At 40.7% G+C, this 26,751-nt stretch overlaps 1 protein-coding gene across 7 annotated transcripts in view; it reads left to right on the forward strand.

Moving 5' to 3' along the window:
- amotl1 (angiomotin like 1) overlaps positions 1-26,751 on the forward strand; it is a 237,087-nt gene that overhangs the window by 77,190 nt on the left and 133,146 nt on the right. For 6 of the 7 annotated variants that reach the window (XR_011961546.1, XM_072577833.1, XM_072577834.1 and 3 more), the window contains 2 exons: positions 15,650-15,796; positions 17,291-18,218. Coding sequence is in view for 6 of the 7 variants with exons in the window: in XM_072577833.1 (XP_072433934.1) it covers positions 15,650-15,796; positions 17,291-18,218 (1,075 nt within the window). In the remaining variant the exon portion in view is untranslated. The remainder of the gene's footprint in view (positions 1-15,649; positions 15,797-17,290; positions 18,219-26,751) is intronic. The other variant, XM_072577836.1, reaches the window with a different exon arrangement.

Raw genomic sequence — 26,751 nt, forward strand, 5'->3', positions numbered from 1 at the left:
TTCTGTCAACTCTATTTGTGGAAGTGTTCTGCAGATAGAATACAGTGCATACTACGGAAAATGAATAACATAAAAATATTTAGGACTGAGTCATTCAGCCCTTCAAACCAGCTCCACCATTCATTAAGATTGTGGCACAATCCAGTCCAAATAATCCATACATGAATTAATATTCCACACTGGCCTTCTCTCACCCTCGTCATCTAACCCTATCAATACACCCATCCATATATTTACCCTCATGTGCTTATTTACCTTTACTCTAAGTACACATACACGAAACTAATTGCCTCACCTACTCCTTGCAACTAAAATCAACATACTGTAGATGCTGGAAATCTGAAAACTAAAACAAAGCATTGGAGAAATTCAACAGATCTTGCAGTGTCTGTGGCAAGTTGCTGCCTGACCTGCAAAGTTTCTCCAGCACTTTGTTTTAATTTCTTGTGACAGTTTGTTTCACATTTCTAGCACTTATCGACAATCAAGTTCCTTTTGAATTCCCTATTGGATTTATTAGCGTCTGCCTGATGTGTATAAACTCCAGTTGTGAAAACAAGTGAAAACATTTTATCTACACCAATCTTCGTACCTTCCATAAACTAGAAGGTCTGCACTTGGCCTTCTCTTCTCTGGAGAAAAAGTCACAGTATGTTCAACCTTTCCTGATAATCATATTCTCTCAGTTCTGGTTGCATTCTTGTGAATCTTTCTTGCACCTGTCCACATATCATTTTTATAACACAGAAACCAGAACTCTCCACCATACTCCAAGAGTGATCCATCCAACCTACGTTCTGTGTAAGTTAAACAACCTGTCTGCATTTTAATTCTATCATTCCAGAAATGAACCCCAGTGTTACTGTTTTAAGACCGTAAGACATAGGAGTAGAATTAAGGCCATTCAGCACCATCGTGTCCACTTTGTCATTTAATCATGGCTGATGGGCATTTCAAATCCACTTACCCACAATCTCCCCGTAGCCCTTAATTCATTGTGAGATCAAGAATTTATCAATCTCTGCCTTGAAGATATTTAACGTCCTGACCTCCACTATGTTCCAAGCCAATGAATTCACAGGCCGACCACACTCTGGCTGAAGAAATGTCTCCTCATTTCCATTCTAAATTGACTTCGTCCAATTCTAAGGCTGTGCCCATGGTTCCTAGTTTCCCTGCCTAATGGAAACAATTTCCCAGTGTCCACCCTTTCTTAACCAAGTCTCTATTAATCTCCCCTCAACTCTAAACTCTAATGAATACAATCTCAGGATCCTCAGTCATTCATTGTATGTTAGGCCTACCGTTCCAGGGATCACCAAGGGAATCTCTATTGGACACACTCCAGTGCCAATATATCTTTCCTGAGGGGTGGGGCCCAAAAGTAGACACAGTATGGGCGGCACGGTGGCACAGTGGTTAGCACTGCTGCCTCTCAGCGCCAGAGACCTGGGTTCAATTCCCACCTCAGGCGACTGACTGTGTGGAGTTTGCACATTCTCCACGTGTCTGCATACGTTTCCTCCGGGTGCTCCGGTTTCCTCCCACAGTCCAAAAATGTGCAGGTCAGGTGAATTGACCATGCTAAATTGCTGGTGATGTTGGGGGCAGAGGTAAATGTAGGGGAATGGGTCTGGGTAGATTGCACTTTGGCGGGTCGGTGTGGACCTATTGGGCCGAAGGGCCTGTTTCCATACTGTAAGTAATCTAATCTAATCTATTCCAAATGGGGCCTAATGGTGGAGGCTGGTACAATTACAACATCTAAAAGGAATCAGGATGGGAACTTTAATTGAATTTTTTGAAGAAGTGACAAAGAGGATTGATGAGGGCTGTGTGATGGATGTATTCTGTATAGACTTCAGTAAGGCATTCGTAAAGGTTCCGCATGGTAGACTGGGTAACAAGGTTAGATCACATGGAATACAAGGAGAACTAGCCATTTGGATACAAAATTGCCTTGAAGGTAGGAGGCAAAGAGTTTTTTTTTTGGACTGGCGTTCTGTGACCTGCAGACTTCACTGCTGAGTCCACTGCTTTTCGTAATTTATATAAATGATTTGGATGTGATCATAGGATGTATGGTTAGTAAGTTTGCAGATGACGCCAAAATTATTGGCATAGTGGACAGTGAAGACAATGGGATCTTGAACAGATGGGCTGAGGAGTAGCCGATGGGGTTTTACCTGGATAAATGTGAAGTACTACATTTTGGCAGTGCAAATCAGGACAGGACTTATACCCTTAATGATAAGATCCTGGGAATGGTTATCAAACAGAAGCCCTGGAGTACAGATCCATGTTTCAGTTAGTCAGGGTAATGAAGTTAGAGCATTGAAATAGCAGTTGGGAGGTCATGTTGCAGCCGTACAGGATATTGGTTAGGCCGCTTTTGGAATACTGCATTCAGTTCTGGTCTCACTGCTGTAGGAAAGATGTTATTAAACTTGAAAGGATTCAGTAAAGATTTATAAGACTGTTGGCAGGGTTGGAGGGTTTGAGCTACAATGAGAGGTTGGATAAGACCTAGGAGCAAAAATTAGGCAATTTAGTCCACCAAATCTGCTCCATCATTCAATCATGGCTGATAAGTTTCTAAACCCATTCTCCCAGTAACACTTAATCCCCTTGATACTCAATAACCTATCTATCTCAGTCTTAAATGTGCTCAATGACCTATCTCCACAGCCTTCTGTGGCAATAAATTCCATGGATTCACCACTATCTGTTGAAGGTATCTCTCCTTATCTCCATTCTAAAAAGACTTCCCTTTACTCTAAGGCTGTGCCCTCAGGCCCTAGTCTCTCCCACTAACAGAAACATCTTCCCGACATCTACTCTGTCTAGGCCATTAAGTGGGATTCGAGTTTTCTGTATTTAAGTGGGATTCAGGTTCTCTGCGTTTTAAGTGGGATATGAGCCCCTTCTCTGTGAGGCTTTGTTCTGGGAGAAGAGAGTGGCTTGGATTGTGGCATCATGTGGTCCACTGCAAGGGCTTTCTCTTTTTATATGTGTAATTTCAGTGAGAGGATGCAAAAAAAAGTGAAAAGCGCTGACATTAGGGTTGTACTAATACTTGGCTCGAGGGGGGAAATTGCAATGTAGATTGTGCCGTGCTGAGAGCATTTGATGTTTAAAAATTTTGGTTTGTTAGAATACTGGTTCAGAAAATCCTTTTAAGTTAATTGTTTTGCCTTGTTTGAATCAGGATCTCAATTCCATGTATTTTGTGGGCTTTGTAATGGGGCCGATTTTGTTTTTACATTGAAATTATACAACATTGTTCTTTTTAAAATTATCAAACTTGTAACCTTAAAGCAAATTGATTGAGTGCTTTGAGCCCCTGATGTGTTTGAAATTCTAAAATAAACAGTTGGGTCAGTGGTCGTGCATTAACCAGATGAGAATATTGGATTATAATATTGTTGCTGTTGTGTTTTTAATGCACAGTGTTCGCAAAGAGTGCATTTTAGTTTGATTTCTAGAGAATATTTGAACTTGAGGCTGAGCTGTTTCAGTTATGTTAATTATTGTTAAGACTTCAATGGTCCCCTTCATGATGACCACTGAGATGGCACTACCAGCTTTCATAAGACTCTGACAGCCAATTTTTAAGCAAGTTATTGACAAACAGCATACAATGATTATAACAAAATTACCAGTCCATTACAGTAAATAGAATTTGAAGAATCCTCGCATGTGGGGAAAAAAAAATCACCAGTAAATTTCTTAAATCCACAGTCCTTAGTGACCACTCCATTTCCTCCAAATTCAGTAGAAACGAGCCAGTTCTCCAAAATCTCCTTTACTAAAGTCCAACCTGAAAACAAAATTCAGTCTGTTGTTGTGCATCACTCCAGAGAAATCTGAATTCTTGGATAATGGCAGTTAAAGGCTTAACAAAACCGATGAGACTTCCATCCTTCCAGAGGTGCTTCAGATGAAAGATACCAGCACATCTGAGTGTGCAGTGCTGCAGCAGCAGACTAGGTGAACACAGCATTCTTTGCTTCTGCTCCCACTCTGCTGTCAAATGTAACAAAGCCAACTGACTCTTTTGATGTTAGCTTGATCATGAACCTTCATATCCCTTAAATGATCGAAAGACAAGGTAAAGCTCACGTGGTTTAATGTCCACGTGAAGGCCACTGACAAAAAGCATACCGACCTCCTCTTCACTGTTGTTAGTTTCTTCACTTTTCGTGCTCATGACTGAGTGTTTTGCTTCGACTGGGGGGGGGGGGGGGCGTGGCGGGGTGGTGGTGGGATGGGATGGATGGGATGGATGGGGTGACACTTGATTCTGTAAGTTCCAATTAGATCCCTCCTTATTCTTAACTCCATTGAGTGTAGACCCAGAGTCTTCAAACGTCCCTCGTATGTTAAGCTTTCCATTCCTGGGACAATTCTTGTGAACCTCCTCTGAACATGCTCCAGGGCCAGTACATCCTTCCCAAAACGATGCACAATACTCCAAATGTGGTCTGAGTAGTGTCTTAACCTCAGAAATACACCCTGCTTTTATATTCAAGTCCTTTCCAAATCAATGCTATCATTGCATTTGCCTTCCTATTACTGGCTCAACCTGCAAATTTTAGAGAGTCCTGGATGAAAATTCCCAAGTCTCTTTGCACTTCAGACTTCTGAATTTTCTCTCCCATTTAGAAAATTGTCTGTGCCTCTATTCTTACACTTTCCCATGTTGTACTCCATCTGGCACTTTTTGCCCACTCTCCTAACCATTCCAAGTCCACCTTTAGCCCACTCCCCCACCTCAATGCTACCTGTCATAGAAGATAAACATTACAGCACAGTACAGCCCTCAATGTTGCGCTGCCCTGTGAAACTTACACTCTTCTATTCTTGTCCATATGCCTATCCAATGACCATTTAAATGCCTGTAAAGTTGGCAAGTCTACAGCTGTTTCAGACAGTGCGTTCCATGTCTCTAGCACTCTAAGTAAAGAAACTAACTCTGACATCTGTCCTATATCTATCACCCCTCGATTTGAAGCTATGCTCTTCATGCTAGCCATCACCATCCGAGGAAAAAGACTCTCACTGTCCACCTGACTTAATCCTCTAATTATTTTATATGTTTCAATTAAGTCACTTATCAATCTCCTCCTCTCTAACAAAAATAGCCTCAAATCCCTCAACCTTTCCTCGTAAGACCTTCCCTCCGTACCAGGCAACATCCTAGTAAATCTTCTCCAAAGCCTTTCCAAAGCTTCTACATCCTTCCTATAATGCGGTAACTAGAACTGCACGCAATACCTCAAGTACAGCCGCAACATGACCTCATGGTTCCGAAACTCAATCTCTCTTCTGACAGAAGCTAACATGCCTTCTTATGCCGCCTTAACAGCCCTATCAACCTGGGTAGCAACTTTGAGGGATCTATGTACATGGATACTGAGATCTCTCTGCTCATCTACACTACCAAGAATGTTACCATTAGCCCAGTAACTCTGCATTCCTCTTTCCAAAGTGAATCACGTCACACATTTCTGCATTAAACTCCATTTGCCACCTCTCTGCCCAGCTCTGCAGCTTATCTATGTCTATCTGTAACCTACAACATCCTTCTGCACTTTCCACAACTGTACCAACCTTAGTGTCATCTGCAAATTTACTAACTCATCCTTCCATGCCCTCAACCAGGTTGCTTATAAAAATGACATGCAGCAATGGCTCCAAAACACATCCTTGTGATACACCACTAGTGACAGAACTCCAAGATGTACATTTCCCATCAACCACCGCCCTCTGTCTTTTTTCAGCTAGCCAATTTCTGACTCAAACAATTAAATCACCCCTAATCCCATGCCTCCTTATTTTGTGTAGTAGCCTGCCATGGGTAACCTTATCAAATGCCTTACTGAAATCCATATACACAACGTCAATGGTTTTACCCTTATCCACCTGTTTGGTCACCATCTCAAAGAACACAATAAGGTCTGTGAGGCATGACCTATCCTTCACAAAACAGTGTGGATTATCTGTAATCAAATTATTCCTATCGAGGTGATTTATAAATCCTGTGTTTTATAATCTTTTCCAACACTTTACCCACAATCAAAGTAAGGCTTACTGGTTTATAACTACCTGGGTTGTCTCTACTCCCCTTCTTGAATAAGACAACAACATTTACTATCCTCCAGTCTTCTGGTACAATTCCTGAAGACAATGACGGCATAAATATCAAACCAAAGGCTCGACAGTCTCCTCCCTGGTTTCCCAGAGAATGCTAGGATAAATCCCATTCGGCCCAGGGGATTTATCTATTTTCACACTTTGCAGAATTTCTAACACCTCCTCCTTGTGAACCTCAATCCCATATAGTCTAGTAGCCTGTATCTCAGTATTCTCCTCAAAAACATTGTCTTTTTCCAGTGTGAATACTGACAAAAAATATTAATTTAGTGCTTCTCCTATCTCCTCTGACTCCACGCACAACTTCCCACTACTGTCCTTGATTGGCCCTAATCTTACTCTAGTAATTTTTATCCCTTAAGTACCTATAGAAAGCTTAAGGGGATTTCCCTGATCCTGTCCGCCAACAACTTCTCATGTCCCCTCCTCGCTCTTAGCCAGGAAAGACCTAAAGAGAGCTAACTTGTAACTCTCAATCACCCTAACTGAGCCTTCACATCTTATCCTAACATAAGCCTTCTTCTTCCTCTTGACAAGAGATTCAACTTCTTTAGTAAACCAAGGCTCCTGCACTCGACAACTTTGTCGCTGTCTGACAGGTATGTACTTATCAAGGACCTGCAATAGCTGTTCCTTGAATAAGCTCCATTTCAATTGTGCCCATCTGCTGCAGCTTCCTTCCTCATCCTATGCATCCTAAATCTTGTCTAATCACATTGTAATTGCCTTTCCCCCAGCTGTAGCTATTGCCATCTGGTGTATAGCTGTCCCTCCACCTATCTTTGTATCATCTGCAAACTTAGCCAGAATGCCCTCAGGTCTTTCATCTAGATTGTTAATGTATGAAGTGAAAAGTTGTGGTCCCAACACTGACCCTTGCGGAGCACCACTTGCCATCCTGAGGAGTACCCTTTTATCCCCACTCTCTGCTTTCTGCCAGATAGCCAAGTCCATATTAGCATCTTGCCTCTCACACCATGGGCCATTACTTTAATCAGCAGCCTCCTGTGCAACACCTTGTCAAAGGTCGTCTTGTCATCCAGGTTGATAGCATCCATTGGTTCTCCCTGGTCTAACCTGCTCATTACTTCCTCAAACAATTCTAGCAGATTTGTCAGACATGACTTCCCCTTGATGAAATCATGCTGATTTTTCCAAACTGTTCTTTTAAGTATTCAGAAATCTCATCCTTCGCTTAGCTTCCAGGATCTTATCCACAACCAAGGTTTAGGCTAATTGTTATTTAATTTTCCATCTTCATCCTTATTCCTTTGTAAACATGTGTTACTTTAGTAATTTTCTAGACCTTTAAGACTCGCAATTCCAGAAAGATCACCACTCATGCCATCATTATCTCTTCAACTATCTCCCTTAGAATTCTGGGGTGTAGTCCATCAGTGCCAGCTAACTTATCCACCTTCCGGCCATTCAGTTTTTTTCTGGCACCTTCACCGTGGTGATGGCCACCTTACTCAGCTCTGCCCCCTCAAACACAGTTGAATTTGTGGGACATTATTCATGTCTTCTACCGAGAAGACTGAAGCAAAGTAAGTATTCAGTTCCTCAGCCATTTTCTTGTTTCCCACTACTATCTCTCCTGCATCATTTTTCAGTAACCCAATGCCCACTTTTGTCTCTTTTGCCCTTTAGATATCTAAAGAAATTCTTAGTCTTTTTATATTACTGACTGGCTTACCCTCAAACTTCTCTCTCCTTTTATTTTTTTTTGTTGTTGCCCTCTATTGGTCTTTGTAAGCTTCCCAATCCTCTGATTTCCCATGGCCCTTTACCACGTATGCTTTCTCTTTTTGCTTTAATGCTGTCCCTGACTTCCCTAGTCAGCCATGGTTGCCTCGTCGTCCCTGTACCATGCTTCTTTTTCCTTGGGGTGAATCTCTGCTGTCTCTCCTGAAATACTCCCAGAGACTTAGGGGTGGCACGGTGGCTCAGTGGCTAGCACTGATACCTCACATCGCCAGGAACCTGGGTTCAATTCCAGCCTCTGGCAACCGTCTGTGTGGAGTTCACACGTTCTCCCTGTATCTGCGTGGGTTTCCTTCAGGTGCTCCTGTTTCCTCCCACAGTCCAAAGATGTGCAAGTTAGGTGAATTGGCCATGCTAAATTGTCCACAGTGTTCAGAGATGTGTAGGTTAGGTGTGTTAGTCGAGAGTAAATGTAGAGTCATAGGTTAGGGGAATAGGTTTGGATGGGATACTCTTTGGAGGGTCTGGTGTGGACTTGTTGGGCTGAAAGGGCCTGTTTTCACATTGTAGGGATTCTATTCTATGGTTTGAACTCCTACCATTGCTGTTCCATTGTCTTTCTTGCTAGGCTCCTTTCCTAGTCAATTCTACCCAGCTCCTTCCTCATGTTTCTGTAGTTGCATTTGTTCAATGGCATTACTGTTACCTCTGAATTTGCTCTGCAATTTGAGAGGGAGAAGATAGAATCAATCATATTGTTTCCAAAGGGTTCCTTCAACTTAAGCTCCCTTATGAAGTCTGCCTCATTGCACAACACTAAATCCAGTATTGCCTGTTCCCAAGTGGGCCCACTACAAGCTGCTCCAAAAAGCCATCTCATAGACATTCCACAAATTCCTTTTCTTGCAATTCACTACCAACCTGATTTTCCCAGTCCACCTGCATATTGAAATCCCCCATGGTCAATGTAAACTTTGCCTTTCCCACACAGCTTTTCTATCTCCTGGTGTATCTTGCTCCTGACTACTATTTGGAGGCCTGTACATACATCCAGTTTTTTTTAAGCTTTTGTGGTTCCTCAATTCTAACCACACAGAATCTACATCATCTGACCCTATTTCGTTTCTTACTATTGATTTAATTTCATTTCTTACTGACAAGACAACCCCACTCCCTCTTCTCCACTTGACCATCTTTTTGATAGAATGTATATCCTTGAATATTCAGCTGCCAATCCTGATCCCCTGTAACGACATCTCTGTGATGCTCACCATGTCATACCTGCCAATTTTGATCTGCGTCACAAGCTCATTTACCTTATTCCTTATAGCATTAAGATATAACACCTGATTAGGCTGGGAAAATTTTCTCTAGAACATCGGAGGCTGAGGGTTGACCTTACAGAGATTTCTAAAATCACGAGGGTCATGGATAAGGTAAATAAACAGGGTAGAAGAATCCAAAACTAGAGGACATAGGTTTAAGGTGAGAGGGGAAAGATTTAAAGAGGATCGGAGGACAACTTTTTCACAAGTGGGGTGCTGCGCATATGGAATTAACTGCCAGAGAACATGATGGAGGCTGATATAATTACAATACTGAAAAGGCAACTGGCGGGGTATATGAATATAAGAGGGTTAGAATGTTATAGGCCAAATTCTGGCAAATGGGTCTAGATTTATTTCTGATATGATTTAGAGTAGAATCCCTCCAGTATGGAAACAGGCCTTTGGTCCAACAAGTCCACACCAACCCTCCGAAGAGTAACCCACCCAGACCCGTACCCCTACCCTATATTTACGCCTGACTAATGCACCTAACACTATGGGTAATTTAGCATGGCCGATTCACCTGGCCTGTACATCTTTTGATTGTGGGAGGAAACTGGAACACCCAGAGGAAAACAACGCTGACACCGGGAGAATGTGCAAACCTCCTACAGACAATCGCCCAAGGTGGGAATCAAACCCGGGTCCCTGATAATGAGTTATGTACAAGCCTCCAAACAGTGGTCAGGATTTGGGGCACAAGATACACCAAGAGATAGAAAAGGTGTATAAGAAAGGCAAAGCCTAAGGTGATCTAGAGGAATATCAATATGCAGATGGACTGGAAAAATTGGGTTGGTCGTGGATAACAAGAAAAGGAATTTATGGAATGTCTATGAGATGGCTGTTTGGAGCAGCTTATGGTGGAGCCAACTAGAGAACAGGCAATATTGGCTTTTGTGTTGTGCAGTGAGGCAGACTTAATAATCCCTTAAAAACTTTTTGGAGGCAGTGATACAATTTACTCTGCAATTTGAGAGAGAGAAAGTAGATTCAGAAGTAATTCTATTACAGTTGAATAAAGGCAACTACAGAGGCATGAGGAAGGAGCTGGGTAGAATTGAGTGGGAGAGGAGCCTAGCAGGAAAGACAGTGGAACAGCAGTGGCAGGTGTTTCTTTGAGTATATAGGGAGACACAGCAAAAATGTATCCTGGGGGGAGAAAAGGCATGTCAAAGGGAGGATGAGGTAACATTGGCTGACCAGGGAAGACCGGGACAGCATAAAAGCAAAAAGGAAAGCATATAATGTGGCGAAGGGCAGTGGGAAACCAGCGGATTGGGAAGCCTTCAATGACCAACAGAGGACAACAAAGAAATAAGGAGGGAGAAGATTGAACATGAGGGTAAGCTAGCCAGTAATACTAGGGAAGATTGCAATAGTTTTTTCAAATATATAACTGGCAAAAGGGAGGCAAAACTGAACATTGGGTCACTGGAAAATGATGCTGGAGAAGGGGGAATGACGAAATGGCTGAGGAACTGAATAAGTACTTTGCTTCAGTCTTCACAGTGGAAGACACAAGTAATATTCCAAAGATTCAAAAGAGATGGGAGCAGAAATGGGTATGGTGGCCATCATCAAGGAGAAGATGCTAGAAAAACCTGAATGATCTGAAAGTGGACAAGTCACCTGGATCAGATGTGCTACACCTAGAGTTCTGAAGGAGATAGCTGAAGAGATAGTGGAGCCTTGAGTAGTGATCTTTCTGCTATCACTGGAGTCAGGGAGGGTCTCAGAGGACTGGAAAATTGCTAATGTAAGGCAAGGGAGTAAGGCAAAAGATGTGTAATTCTAGGCTGATTAGCCTGACCTCAGTCATTGGTAAGATTTTGGAGTCCATTGTGAAGGATGAGATTTCTGAATACTTGGAAGTGCATAGTAAAATAGGGCAAAGTCAGTATGATTTCATCAAAGGGAGGTCATGCCTGAAGAACTGTTAGAATTCTTTGAGGAGGTTAGACCAAGGACAGCCAATGGATGTTATCTAGCTGGATCTCCAGAAGGCCTTTGATAAGATGCCGCACAGGAGGTTGCTGATTAACTTAAGGGCCTATGGTGTTAGAGGCAAGGAAGCATGGATAGAAGATTGGCTGTCTGGCAAAAGGCAGAGAGTGAGGATAAAAGGGTTCTTCTCAGGATGGAAGCCAGTGACTAGTGGTCAGTATTAGGACCACAACTTTTCACTTTATGCATTAATAATCTGTATGAAGGAACTGAGGGTATTCTGGCTAGGTTTGTAGATGATACAAAGATAGGTGGAGGGACAGGTAGTATTGATGAGGCAGGGAGGCTACACAAAGATTTAGACCAGTTTAGGAGAGTGGACTAGGAAGTGGCGGATGAAATACACTGTGAAATTATGAGGTCATACATTCTGGTTGGAAGAATAGAGGAGTGGACTATTTTCTAAATGGGGAGAAAATTCAGATATCTGGAGTACAAAAGAACTTTGGCGTCCTGGTCCTGGATTCTCTTGAGGTAAACTTAGGAGACGGTATTTAGGAAGGCAAATATAATGTTGTCATTCAGCTCTGAAGACTAGAATGTAAAAGCAGGTATGTATATCTGAATCTTTATAAGGCTCTGGTTAGACCACATTTAGAGTATAGAGAGCCGTTTTGGGCCCCATACCTTAGGAGGGATGCATTGGCCCTGGAGCAGGTCCAGAGGAGGTTCTTAAGAATGATCCCAGGAATGAAAGGCTTAACATATGAGGAACATTTAGGACTCTGAGTCTATACTCAATGCAGTTTAAAAAGATGAGTGGGGGAGTGTGGGGGTGGGGGATCTGATTGAAACTTACAGAATACAGAATGGCCTGGACAGAGTAGATGTTGAAAAGATATTTCCATTGATGAGAGATGAGGACACATGGGCAGAGCCTTAGAGTAAAGGGAAGACCCTTTAGAATGGAGATGAGGAGAAACATCTTTAGCCAGAGAGTGGTGGACCTGTGGAATTCATTGCCCCAGAAGGCTGTGGAGGTTAGATCATTGACTATATTTAAAGCAGAGATAGATAAGTTCTTGATTGCCAAGGGGATCAAAGGTTACAGGGAGAAAGCAGGAAAATAGGGATGAAAACCTATCATCAGACTTGATGGGTTGAATGGCTGAATTCCTCCTCTTCCAGTGTTATGGACTTAGCATTATAGTTATACCTTTCATGTGCTCTGACTTATCCATGTATTTTTTTAAGGTAAACCTTGAAAACACTGAACAAGACAAAGCCGGAAATGAAGTTTTATTTCACAGAAGAACTGTTTAGGCCAATGTGTCTCCATAGGTTAATGTAATATTTTGTACATGCCATATTTCTCATGTGTCAGTTTTCCTGATAACTTCAAATTACATATTCTCCTTTGAAACTTCCTATAAATCTGTTTCTCAGCTCTTAGGAAAAACCATGACTGGATTTGGATACCTTTGTGATTTTTTTTCTTCACATTCACACCTTGCGTTGAGAACCCGTTTCAGGGATTTCTTGATGATTGCCTAGGACTAGAAATCTCCCAACTCTATGGCCTGGAGTTTATAGTCAGCAGGGAGAATTTAACCTCTACCCCATTTCAGTGATATTTTGACTGATTACAGTGTACTTCGCTGGATATTCTCAGTTTGAAGCTGGAATAACATCAAAAGGCTGTTCAAGTAACTAATCACAAAAACATTCTCACAGTTACCTAACCAGGAAGCATAAAGCAGTAAAATAAAATCACCCTCAAAAATGCTTACTTGGAACAAATTAAAGATTAATACATATCTACTACCTTCATCCCATTCGTTAAGTACTCTGGTATGAGCCGCTGACCAGTTACTGAGACAGACTGAAAAACTTATTTCATGTTTCATAGCAATATAAAAGTAAAGTCACAGAGGACCATAACACTGCTCACTGTGATGTTCTTGAAAGCTATTTCTGAAATGCTGATGTGATGGATGGGTGCTTTTGGTAGTTTAAAAAAGAGAACAGGCAAGCAGATGATTATTTGAATCGTTGATAGACTGGGAAAAGAGAAGGTGCAATGATATCTGGGTGTCCTATAACACCAGTCACTGATTGTAGGCATGTACGTACAATAGGTGATGAAAAAGCTAAGTCGGGTGTTGGTGGTCTTAGTGATTAGATTAGAGTACGGAAGAGGGGAAGTCTTGCTGCAACTGTACAAGGTATTTTTATCAGTACTATTGTGTGCAGCTTTGGTATCCTTATCTAAGGAAGGGTGTTCTGGTTATTGATAGAGTGCAAAGAAGATTTACCAGACTGATTCTTGGAATAGTAGGATTGACGTATGGTGAGAGACTGGAATGATTAGGACTAGATTTCACTAGAATTTAGAAAAATGAAGGGGGTAGGATCTCATTGAAACATACAAAATTCTAACAATTTTAAACAGGAAGTCAGAACTAGTGGTCACAATCTAATGATAAGGTTTAGGCCAAATAGGAGAGTGGTGAGCCTCTGGAATTCTGTCACAAATGTTTGATATAAAAACATTGAATGTTTTAAACAAAAAGATGTAGTTATATGTCCTGGGATAAAGGGATCAAAGGATATGGGAAGAAAGCAGAAACAGCATATTGTGGTGGATGAGTAGTTATGATTATACTGAATGGCTAGGCTCAAAGGGCTGAATGGCTTATTCCTGCTCCTATATTCTATGCTTTTATGTTTTTGCTTCCACAGTTAAAGATAAGAGATGGAAAACAGATTAAATTTGAGGAATAATCAATAAGTTATACTTAAGCTAAGGCCTTTAAAACCAAACTTAATAATATGAAAAACATAATAGCAGGAACAGTTCACACAGTTCTTCTATTAATTAAGATCATGGCTGATTCTAACGTTCTGGATTAGTGGTGCTGGAAGAGCACAGCAGTTCAGGCAGCATCCAAGGAGCAGCGAAACCGACGTTTCGGGCAAAAGCCCTTCATCAGGAATAAAGGCAGTGAGCCTGAAGCGTGGAGAGATAAGCTAGAGGAGGGTGGGGAGAAAGTAGCATAGAGTGCAATGGGTGAGTGGGGGAGGGGATGAAGGTGATAGGTCAGGGAGGAGAGGTGAGCAGATACGGCAGAGGCGGAGGAATTGCGAATACGAGATGGCATTTTTGCAAGAGGTAGGGTGGGAAGAGATGTAATCCAGGTAGCTGTGGGAGTTGGTGGGTTTGTAAAAAATGTCAGTGTCAGCCTTACCTTCTCCAAGAGGAAGGTCAGATAAATAAGCTAAGACATTTGAACATTGAGATATGTTTCAATGTCATTGTACTAGACTGAAGTATCATTGAGCTAAATTTAAAAAAACAAGGTATGTAAATGAGGAAGAATCCTAGATAATGGGACATATATCAGTTGTGTTGTGATGTGTTGCTAACTGGTACTGTACACTCGGGGTCTGGAGTATGGTTATCTTGTTTAGCTGCTAACTTGGTCCTGTGAAATTTTGACTATAGCTGGTAACCGGTAAATTCAGGCAAGAATTTAAGCTGAAGCCTACTCTACCTGTATTCAAAATACAGAGAAGAGGCAGATTAATTCACCTCTGAAGCCTACAAAACACCCTGTAAAATTAATAATGAGAGCTACCAATCAGAAATGTCACTCTCATAAGCAGAATTGACAGAATCAGAGAAGAGCTGCTCGTTCAATTGTTACTGGCAATATCTATCTCCTATGTTTACTGCAATTGGGCTCACTATGAGCCTATGTTGGAGAGAAGCGGCCTTTGATTAGAGCAGCAGTGAACAATGGGAAGGTGAGTAGTGATAGTGAGCTCGGTGGCTGCTTCTGTGGAATCAGGAAAATGAGATTGGGATGTGTAGGTGAATTGAGGGAAGTGTTGCTGTGAAAGGGCATGTGAGAGACTTTAGTGGAGAGAGAGCGAGAAGTTTTATAAACTGAAAGAACTGTAGTTGCTGTAAATCAGAGACAAAAATAGAAATTGCTGGAAAAACTTAGCAGATCTGGCAGCACTTAACTTGAAACTTTAACTTTAATTTCCTTCTGCAGGTGCTGCCAACTATCAGGCATTGGTCTGGAGCCTGAAATGCTACAGGTACAATGCAGTCTGTATACGGGTATTCAGACCTGTATAATAGCTCCTTAAATTACACTGCCTTAAGCTAGAGTCTCCACATTTATTTGTAAGGAATTAATTGCCTCTGACTTTTAAGTTTGCCTGGTTCCCAGTAAGCTGCGTTTTCCTTTGTTAACAAGATTGAAACTTCTCTTGGACAAAAACAGAAATTGCTGGAAAAGTTCAGCAGTTCTGGAAGCACGTGAAATTAGAGTTAAAGTTTTTAATTTGTCATTTGTCAAAAATGAAAAATTACAGCTACAATAAATCTGGCACAATGTCTGATATGTGATGGTCATATGTTAGCTTTTTAAAGTACACCAGTAGCTCAGTAAATATGTAGATTAAAACCATTATATCATATACTTCTTGTTCTTCACTTTCAGATCACCGAGATGAATGTTATGCAGGTACTCCATTATGTTTGTTAGAACAAAGTGAATATCTGTATGAACAAGGATTTTATGGGGAACATGAACTGTATCACAATCATTTCCCATTAAATACAGAAGATATTGATGCGACGGAAGAAGGTATCTGTCTTTTTAATTTTTCACTGATGGCAACAGTTAAACCAGATTGGTTTCTGGTTGCTATCAGCTTATGGCCTTATGGATATGCATGAAATATTTTTAGCCTTGATTGTTTCACAGACATTTTGAACTAATGTCCTAATTAAACCACCACTAATCAGTAATTATGCTGTTTGTTTTAGCATACTTGTAAGTTCAATTATATAAAATAATAGGATGTGCATACATTTATTCTCAAGCTGAATTTCTCACTTTATTTTTCATACTGAAACATTTATTGATAGGCTCAGTAAATTGTCTTGTGGACTGAAGGTAATGTTTTCCAATGCTTCACAGAGCATTAGACTTCAAAGAAAACAATACGGAACTGGTCTCTAGGTGCCTAAAGAAAATAATGCTTCATTTTTCTTTGTGGAATCTGTCCAGCCCAAAATAATTTACAGCCAATGAAGTACTGTGCTGTTGAAGTGTAGGTACATTTGTAATGCGGGAATCAACCGTAGCCAATGTATGTCAAACTAAACCCTATAAATAGCAATGTGCTCAATAATAAGATGGTCTGTTTCGGTCATACAAATTTTAAAAAATCACACAACACCAGGTTATAGTCCAACAGGTTTATTTGGAAGCACTAGCTTATGGAGCATTGCTCCTTCATCAGGTGATTGTAGAGAATAAGATTGTAAGACACAGAATTTATAGTAAAAGTTTGCAGCGTGATGTAACTGAAGTTATACTTTGAAAAAGACCCAGATTATTTGTTAAGTCTCTCATCTTTTAGAATGACCATGTTGGTTTCAGTTCTTTCATATGTAAATTGCAAAACTTTTTAAAATAAAAGTTACGTTCTCAATTGGTACTTGTAGAATTACATTTTACTTTGCTGAAAAACTGCATGAATCCATGTAAGATTCTGTAAATTCATTTTTTAGATTAGAATCAGAGTGACCATTGTGGCACAGACAGACCCACGCAGGGAGCTGACACCTTCAATACATTATCTGGGCCGACATGACATCAACTGTTAAAGTTCACTTGAGAATGTAACTTTTTTTTAAAAAGTTTGCCATTTACATGTGAAAGAACTGAAACCAACATGGTCATTCTAAAAGATGGGAGACTTATCAAACGATCCGGGTTTTCTTCAATATATAATTTCAGTTACATCACGTTGCAAACTTTTGCTATAAGTTCTGTGTCTTACAATCTTATTCTCCACAATCTCCTGATGAAGGAGCAGCACACCAAAAGCTAGTACTTCCAAATAAACCTGTTGGACTATAACCTGGTGTTGTGTGATTTTTAACTTTTTACACCCAGTTCAACACTGGCGTTTCCAAATCATGTTTCGGTCATGTCAGTGTATTTAGCTGTTAAATAAGACCTTTTCCATATGCTTGTACATTGCAAAATCTATATTAATACATTTTATGTTTAATTAAGCACCTTTTATATAAACCGTACATAAATTTGAACAAACATGTTGTTTTCTAGGTAAAGAGATACTTTTCAACCAACCCCCTCAGAACCTCATTGGGACTCCAAAATTTGAAATGAGAGGTTCAGAGGAAGCGTCAACGGGAACAGTTTTGCAGCGCCTAATTCAAGAGCATTTAAGATATGGAAATCCAAATGAGAATATGAACCTACTGGCAATACAGCAGCAAGCCACAGAGAGCACTGGCCCAACTAAAAGTAGTGGGAGCACACACTCTTCCTCAGAGAACCTCATGCAGGAAGATCCGCAAATGGTCTATCAGTCAGCACGTCAAGAACCCCAAGGGCAAGAACATCAGGTGGACAACAGTGTGATGGAGAAGCAGGCACGGGTCACTCTAGCCCAACAGAATATTGAAGAACTACCAACCTATGAGGAAGCCAAGGCACAATCTCAATTCTTCAGAGGGCAGCAGCAAGCATCGGTTGGCTCTAATTTCTATGTTGCAGGGATCACTAATCAAAAAACAAAAACTGAGGGGAGACCTACAGTTAACCGAGTAAGCTCTGGGCAGATACACAAAGATGAGGCATTAAAAGAACTTAAACAAGGTCATGTACGTTCGCTTAGTGAGCGTTTAATGCAACTGTCTCTAGAAAGGAATGGTGTAAAGTCACATCTTCCTGCCTCAAAAAACAATCTCCCTTCCCAACAAACCAATAATCCCTTCAAGAATGGAGGACAACAATCTACTCAAACCCTGACAAAAGGTGTAGACCCAAGAGGTCCTCCTCCAGAATACCCTTTTAAAACCAAACAAATGTTGCCACGACTTAACCAATCTCATGAACTTGCGAATTTTTATAATGATTCGCACTCTCCAAATCCTCAGGAATTGCTTCAACCATATCCTGGAACTCTGGCAATTAGACAAGAAGCAACAATCCTAAGATATCAATCGCCACCAGAATATGAATCGAACAGGTAAAAATACATTTCACTTTCTATTTTTAAAAAATGCATTTTAATTTTATGGAATCATTAATCAATAAGTTAGGTAATAAAAACAAAGTGCTGGAGAAAATTTGGCATGACAGCATCTGTGGAGAGAGAACCAAAGATAATGTTTTTGAGTCTGATATGACTCTAATAAATTATTCAACTAGATTATTATGAGTCTGGAATCATGTGAGCAAGACCAGGTAGGGATGGCAGATTTCCCTCGCCAAAGGGCATTCATGAAACAGATAGTTTTGTTTGGCAATCCACATGGTTGCCATTAGGTCAATGTTTTATTCCTGACTTTTAAAAAAATTTAATTCAAATTTCACCAGTTTCCAAGGTGAGATTCAAACGTATGTCCCCTGAACACTTAACCTGGTGTTCCAGATTGCTAGTGTAGTGACATCACTGTGACACCATTGCCAGCATGCATTTATAGATTTTGCCGTTTCAAACTTATATTGTCTGAAGAGAAACATTTTGAATGATATGCCTGATTGCTTGAAAGTAGCATGGACCAAAAATAGCACTGCAATATTTGTGTGCCAATTCTTTAGCCTACATTCTTTTGAATATGTTAAGATTTTTTTTTCACTCTTGTATAACATTAAAGTGAAGTACTTGTGATAGTGTAGACACAATTTGAAATGATAATTTAAAGATATCAGACAAGAATATTAAAACATTAATTTAGATTTATTCTGTCCTATGATTGCAAAAAATCTAAATTTGTATACATGGCAAAAGGATATTATTTTGGATTTAATATTGGAGAACAGTACTGTCTGATTTTTTTTTCATTCATTACTTATCATTTACTGTGCCCATGTCACCACAGCAATGAACTAGAATGTGTATCCTAAAAAAAACTTTTTCTTGTCTTTTAAACTGTATAGAATCTAAACAAGGAACCACACAATGAGAAATGACTTTTCAGCTTGCCAAGTTCATTCTCGCTCATTGTTCCTTATATCGTCACGACTAAATCCAGCCTGGACAAAAGCCTTTTTATAGCAGGAACATTTTTGTATGTCATGGGAATCAATTATTTCAGCCTAGTCCAATTTCTACAATTCAAATTTCTTTCTCAACCAGATATTTTTCTATTTATAGTTGTATGGTAGTGCAGAACTTCAGAAGTTATGAAAAATGACACATTTTATTGAAAATCATCTTCACATATCAGAGCAATTTGCAGGAAACAGTGTAAAAGGAGAATCAACATTTATACGACATGAATGGAGAGTGCTGGCTTGTTGACAAGTAAATCTGAATGGTAAAGGTTTTGCTATGGAAAATTCACTAGTAAAATGACTGGTGGTTAACTGTCAAGTTTTGAATGAGGCAGGTTGACTTTGATTGTTCATTTGTGCTGAGAAGTGAACCAGAATATGGGTGTCATCTATTTTGTTGCATTGAAACAATTGCAGTGTGTAATTCTATCTATCTGCAATGAACAGGGCCCTCTATATTATCTATGTAGCTTCCAAAATATATACTGCACAACACTGTGAGCCTGGCTGACACAAAAACTCTGAGTTATTAGTAAATGTTGTCAAATCCCAGATGGTATTTGCTCAGATTTCTTGTTGCTCAGTAAAGGAATTTATAATCATTATCAGCCTCATTGAAAGTCCGACTTAAGTCAAGTTCATTCTGTTATCTCAAGTAGCCTATTTTCATCCTCATAATTTGTGACTCCAGCATTATTTAACTGTGGTCAGTGCCTGGATTGTTCATGGCTGCAGTGACATCACCATGATACTGCATGTCTGCTCAAATAATCAGGTGTGGAGCTTTCAGATAAAAAGACCCTCCAAAAGAAGTACCCACAAAATTTTATAAATCCACCATATTGAAAAGAATTTGAATGCTGTGAACAGACTTTTTATTAAAAATAGCATGAGATGTTTGCCATTTGATAAAAATGAAAGAACGAGCTGCAATATGTTATTATTGATATACCAGTGAAGATGAGCTCACATTGCTTCATAAACAAGTCCTTACCTTAGGCCCTAAATATTTTGTTTGTTGTAAAAGATTCTGGAATATAGTGTCAAAAACAGAAAGTTGCTGGAAAAGCTCGGCAGTTCTGGCAGCATCTGTGAAGAGAAATCAAAGTTTACTGAGTTCTGAGGAAGGGTCACTGGATCTGAAACATTAACTTTTTTGATTTCTCTTCACAGATGCTGCCAGACTTGCTGAGCTTTTCCAGCAACTTTTGTTTTTGTTTCTGATTTACAGCATCCACAGTTCTTTTGGTTTGTATTCAGAGTGTAGTGTGTCTGGAATTACAACTTCATATCAGAATGCTTTCTGATGCTTGAATTAATATTTGTTTTTAAATTAATTGTTTTTAAATACAATTATTTTTAAATTAATTGGCATATAGTCACGATTTGCTGGTTTGGCCATTCAAAACACTGTCCTGAAAGAATGGAAAATGTTCTGTTCTCTGAATGTCATTTGTATGATGAGTAGAAATAGGCAAAGTGTTCTATAACTTCTGTGACAGAATCCTTTCGACATTCCTGATCAATCGCCATCCTCCAGCCAGGAAAATAAATCTTGTCTAAGTTAAATGGCCTTTTTTTTTTAAAGTCTCCCATAAGAAGAGCAAATTTCATTTGAATTGAAGGAAGATAAGTGTATACTAAATAACGCAAGAAAATTGGGGAAGTAGAGGGAAAGAAGAAATAAAAACTTTCCATAAAATCAAAATTGTTTTAGTTAATTATGTGAGAAACAGACTATCAAGAAACTGAAAGACATTCTATAAGCAAATAGTTATGTCTATCAATTCAGCATTCTAATCTTTGTATGCAATGGATACAGCAAAGTTAATACAACCTAAACCAGCAAAAAATAAAGTCAAAGTAGATCATAAAATGATACTATAGCAGTCCTCTTTGTTTTAATCATCAGTTTTAAGGGGCACACCCTTGGTGTTTATTTGGTGGCATTGGCTTGGCTCATGGAAAGATGTGTGGAGTATGCAAAAGACTGGATGACGAGGGACTGAGTTAAAAGCAAAAGTAGCAACAGATAACAGGAGCCCATCAACAGTTATCATTTCTGAAGAGAATGTCCCCTGAGAGATGGTGATGGCATAGCATTTGGATACTGTTGATGAGATGGGAGGGATGGATGAAGTGATGAACTTGGTTAAGTGTGGCGAAATGGCGTAGATGGTTATTTAATGCAAATTAATTAAAAGCTATTCTTAATGTTAAGAATGAAAATCCCAGAGATTTGAATGAAAGTTTTCAACAAAGCTGTTTGGTGAGTTAAAAGAACATGTCAGCATTGATCATATTGATAGAGATGATGTAATGCCCATACCTTTTACAGTTTCTACACTACTTAACTCAAATTGGTGTGTCACTGGACAAACTTAAGCTCTCAGAAGAAGCAGTTTTGGTGCTGATACAAGCCTTCAATATCAGTCAAGGTTTTTGTTGTGGAGTAACATTGTTGATTAGGAAGCTGATCCCCTCAACAATAGTTATTGAAATTACAGCAGGTTTTGAAGGAATAATATTTATTCCTTGTATAGCATCAAGCCCATCAATGTAAACTTGCATTTTCAACTTGACAGAGAACCTAAATTGTCCTTTTTTTTTACAAAAATAAGTTACATGTCAGAATTGTGATAATTTGTTTTGATATTCTGAGGTCTTTTTTCACACTTTTGCTGAAAGAATGATGAGAAGTTTGGGAGAAGATTTGTAGCTCGGGTGCTCGTTGTTGTGGTTCTATTTGTCGAGCTGGGAATTTGTCTTGCAAACATTTCGTCCCCTGTCTAGGTGACATCCTCAGTGCTTGGGAGCCTCCGGTGAAGCGCTTCTGTGCTGTTTCCGCCGGCATTTATAGTGGCCTCGCAATTTCATCAACAGATGCCTAAGGGAGAGACAACGGAACGAGGACATGCCACAACCCAAAGGACTAGCCACACTACCATACATCAGGACCATTTCTGAACTGACAGCCAGACTACTGCGACCACTAGGACTCATAACAGCACACAAACCAACAGCCACGCTCAGACAGCAACTCACCAGAACGAAGGACCCGATACCCAACATGAGCAAAACTAATGTAGTGTACAAAATCCCATGCAAGGACTGCACAAAACACTACATCGGACAAACAGGAAGACAGTTAACGATCCGTATACACGAACACCAACTAGCCACGAAACGACACGACCAGCTATCCTTAGCCACACACATAGACGACAAGCAACATGAACTCGACTGGGACAACACTACCATTATAGGGCAAGCCAGACAGAGAACAGCCAGGGAATTCCTAGAGGCATGGCACTCATCCACAGATTCTATCAACAAACACATCGACCTGGACCCAATATACCGGCCACTACAGTGGACAGCTCAAACTGACAACCGGAAGCGGCAGAGACAGGCCACTATAAATGCTGGAGGAAACAGCACAGAACTTGCAGTAAACAATGAGGTGGTGGAGGCAAGGGTAGAGGGTAGTGGATTGATGAGATGAAAAAGCATTTATTATATAAAGCCAGTTAATAAAGTGAAAACCATTCATTATGTGAAACCAGTTAACAAGGTTAAGAACATTCATCGTATAATCCCAGATGGTTTAATCTTTACTGTTGATGCTCACTGATTGTAACGGTCACCCAATCAATATGTATGTTGCCTTGTCTGGATGCTCCTCCCTGTAAAATTCATCAAGAAACTGCTATTACAGAGAAGACCGAGAACTGGTCGCAGTGCATGTGGGCGGTCGTTCTCTCTCCCTCCAGGGCCCGGAATTAAAATGAAGGAGGTAAAATATACGTGTCTTTGAGCGTTTTGCTTCGACCGAGATGGGAATGGGACGACACATCCTCTCAAGTCTGCATACCCTTCCTGTGGTGTAGTGACCAGAGTTGAATGCAATACTCTAATTGCAGCCTAACCAAACTTTTATAAAGCTATAAGATTCCTGACTCTTGTACTGAATACCCTGACCACTAAAGCCATGTTAACTCTCCCTTATTAGGACATTCTTTTCCAAATGTGTGTAAATCCTATCTGTAAGAATTCTTTCCAATTCCTTCCCAGCCACCAATTTCAGACTCACTGGTGAGTCATTTCTGGGATTATCCCTATTTCCCTTGAACAGAGGAACAACATTAGCCAGTCCTAAGGCACCTCTGCAGTGGCTAGAGAAACTACAAAGACCATCAGAGAGAGGAGCAGAAATTAGGCCATTCGGCCCATCAAGTCTGCTCTGCCATTCAATCATGGCTGATAGGTTTTTCAGCCCCATTTTCCTACTTTTTCCTCATAACCTTTGATCCCCTTGGTAATCAAGAACTTAGCTATCTCTGTTTTTTTAAATATACTCAGTGCTCTAGCCTCCATAGCCTTCTGTGGCAATGAATTCCATAGTTTCACCACTCACTGGTTGAAGAAGTTTCTCATTATCATTATCTTCATTCTAAAGGGTCTTCCCTTTACTCTAAGGCTGTGCCCGTGGATCTTTGTCTCTCTTGCCAGTGTCTCCCCAACATCCACTCTGTCCAGTATTTGTTAAATTTCAATCAGATCCCGCCACATCCTTCTAAATTCCATCAAGTGTAATCTGAGTCGTCAAATCTTCCTCATATGTTAAGCCTTTCATTCCTGGGATCATTCTTGTGAACCTTCTCTGAACCTGCTCCAGGACAAGTACATCCTTCCTAAGGGATGTGGCCCAATATAAGAACATAGAACATGGAAAGGTACAGCACAGAACAGGCCCTTTGGCCCATGATATTGTGCCGCAGATTATTCATAATCTAAAATAAATTAATCTAATCTACGCAGCCGTCAATTCACTGCTATCCATGTGCATGTCCAGCAGTCACTTAACTGTCCCTACTGACTCTGCTTCCACCACCACCACTGGCAACGCATTCGTACATTCACAACTCTCTGCGTAAAGAACCTTCCTCTGATGTTTCCTCTATACCTTCCTCCTAATATCTTAAAATTATGACCCCTCATGCCAGTCAATCCTGCCCTGGGGAAGAGTCTCTGGCTATTGCCTCTATCCATGCCTCATTATCTTGTATACCTCGATCAGGTCACCTCTCTTCATCCTCCTCTCCAGAGAGAAAAGTCCAAGCTTAGTCAAGCCCTCCAGTCCAGGCAGCATCCAACCTTTGTGTCAACGGCAAATTTACTAACCCACCCCTCAACCTTCTCATCCAAGTCATTTATAAAAACTACAAAGAGCAGAGGCCCAAGAACAGCGATCTGCGGGACCCCACTCAACACTGACCTCCAGGCAGAATAGTTTCCATCTCCAGCCACTCTCTGCCTTCTTTCAGCCAACCAATTCTGAATCCAGGTAGCCAAATCTCCCTGTATCCCATACTTCCTGACTTTATGAATGAGCCTACCATGGGGAACTTTATCAAATGCCTTGCTGAAGTCCATATACGCCACATCCGCTGTTTGACCTTCGTCGACCTGTCTTGTCACCTCCTCAAAGAACTCAATAAAATTTGTGAGGCATGACCTGCCCCTCTAAAGGCAGTCAGTATGGCTTTGAATCATATAGTCATAAATCCTATCCCTCAGAATTCTTTCCAAAACCTTGCTGACCACAGATGTAAGACTGACTGGTCTGTAATTGCAAGGGATATCCCTATTCCCCTTCTTGAAAAGAGGAACAATATTTGCCTCCCTCCAATCCTCCGGTACAACTCCCATGGAGAGTAAGGAAGCAAAGCTCTTTGCCAGCAGCTTAGCAACCTCCTTTCTTGCTTCCCAGAGCAACCTAGGATAAATCTAGTCTGGCCCCGGAGTCTTATCAATCTTAATGTTTGCCAAAATTTCCAGCACATCAACTTCATCAATCTTTGATCTGTTCAAGCCTGTTTCCCAGCTCCTCAAAGTTCTCATTCACAACAAGGTCCCTTTTCCTTAGTGAAAATCAAAGCAAAAAACTCATTTAGGGCTTCCCCTACCTGCTTGGACTCCATGCACAAGTTGCCGATGCTATCCCTGATTTGGCCCTATCTTCTCCCTGGTTATTCTCTTATTCCTCATGTATGAGTAAAATGCCTTTGGGTTCTCCCTAATCCTTCCTGCCAAGCCTCTTTTGTGCCCCCTCCTGGCTCTCCTCAGTCCATTTTTGAGCTCCTTTCTAGAAAGCCTGTAAAGCTGTGCTAGATCCTTGCATCCTCCACCTTACGTAAGCTGCCTTCTTCCTTTTGACGAGAAGCTTCTCTGTTCTCCTTTCTTGCTTGTCTCAGAGGAACAAATTCGTGCATCACTTACAACAACTTCTTAAACAGTCTTGACATGTCTGTTGGGCACTTTCTGTAGACTTATTGCTCCCAATCTGTACTTCCCAGCTCCTGTCTGATAGCGTCATAATTTCCTTTTCTACAATTAAATATCTTCCTTTGGTAACTGCTCCTTTCCCTCTCCAAGGCCATGGTAAATGTAAGACAATTGTGGTCACTGTCACCAAAGTGCTTTCCCACTGTGAGATCTGTCTTGGCTCATTGCCAAGCACCAAATCCAAAATGACCTCTCCCCTCGTCACCTGTCTACATACTGAGTAAGGAAACCCTTCCGAACATTCCTGACAAAAACGGCTCCATCTGTACTAAGGAAGTTTCAGTCAATATTGGGAAAGTTGAAGTCACCTATATCAACAACCCTGCTACATAGAACATTACAGTGCAGTACAGGCCCTTTGGCCCTTGATGCTGTGCTGCCCTGTCAGACTGAACTGAGGCCCATCCCACCTACACTATTCCATGTACGTACATATGCATGTCCAATGACAACTTAAATGCACTTAAACTTGGCGAATCTACTACCGTTGCAGGCAAAGCATTCCATACCCTTACTACTCTGAGTAAGGAAGCTATCTCTGACATCTATCTTATACCTATCTCCCCTCACTTTAAAGTTGTGTCCCTCATGTTTGCTGTCCCCATACTTGGAAAAAACTCTCCCTGTCCAGCCTATCTAAGTCACCTCTCAACCACCTTCTCTCTAATGAGAACAGCCTCAAAGCCCTCAGCCTTTCCTCGTAAGACATTCCTTCCATACCAAGCAACATCCTAGTAAGTCTCCTCTGCACCCTTTCCAAAGCTTCCACATCCTCCTTATAATGTGGTGACCAGAACTGTACACTGGTCTGTAATTACCAGGGTTGTCTCTACTACCCTTTTTGAATAAGGGAACCACATTTGCTATCCTCCAGTCCTCAGGCACTATTCCTGTAGACGCTGATTTGAAGATCAATGCCAAAGGCAATCTCTTCCCTTGCTTCCCAGAGGATCCTAGGATAGATTCCATCCGGCCCAGGGGCCTTGTCTATTTTCACACTCTGCAATATTTCTAATACCTCTTCCTTGTGAACCTCAATCTCTTCTAGTCTAGATGCAAGTATCTCTTTGTCTTCATTGCCAACATTTTCATTTTCTATAGTGAACACTGTCAAAAATATTTATTTAGTGCTTTCCCTATCTCCTCTGACTCCA

The sequence above is a fragment of the Chiloscyllium punctatum genome, chromosome 9 (genome assembly GCF_047496795.1).
Source record: "Chiloscyllium punctatum isolate Juve2018m chromosome 9, sChiPun1.3, whole genome shotgun sequence".
Taxonomy (NCBI): domain Eukaryota; kingdom Metazoa; phylum Chordata; class Chondrichthyes; order Orectolobiformes; family Hemiscylliidae; genus Chiloscyllium; species Chiloscyllium punctatum.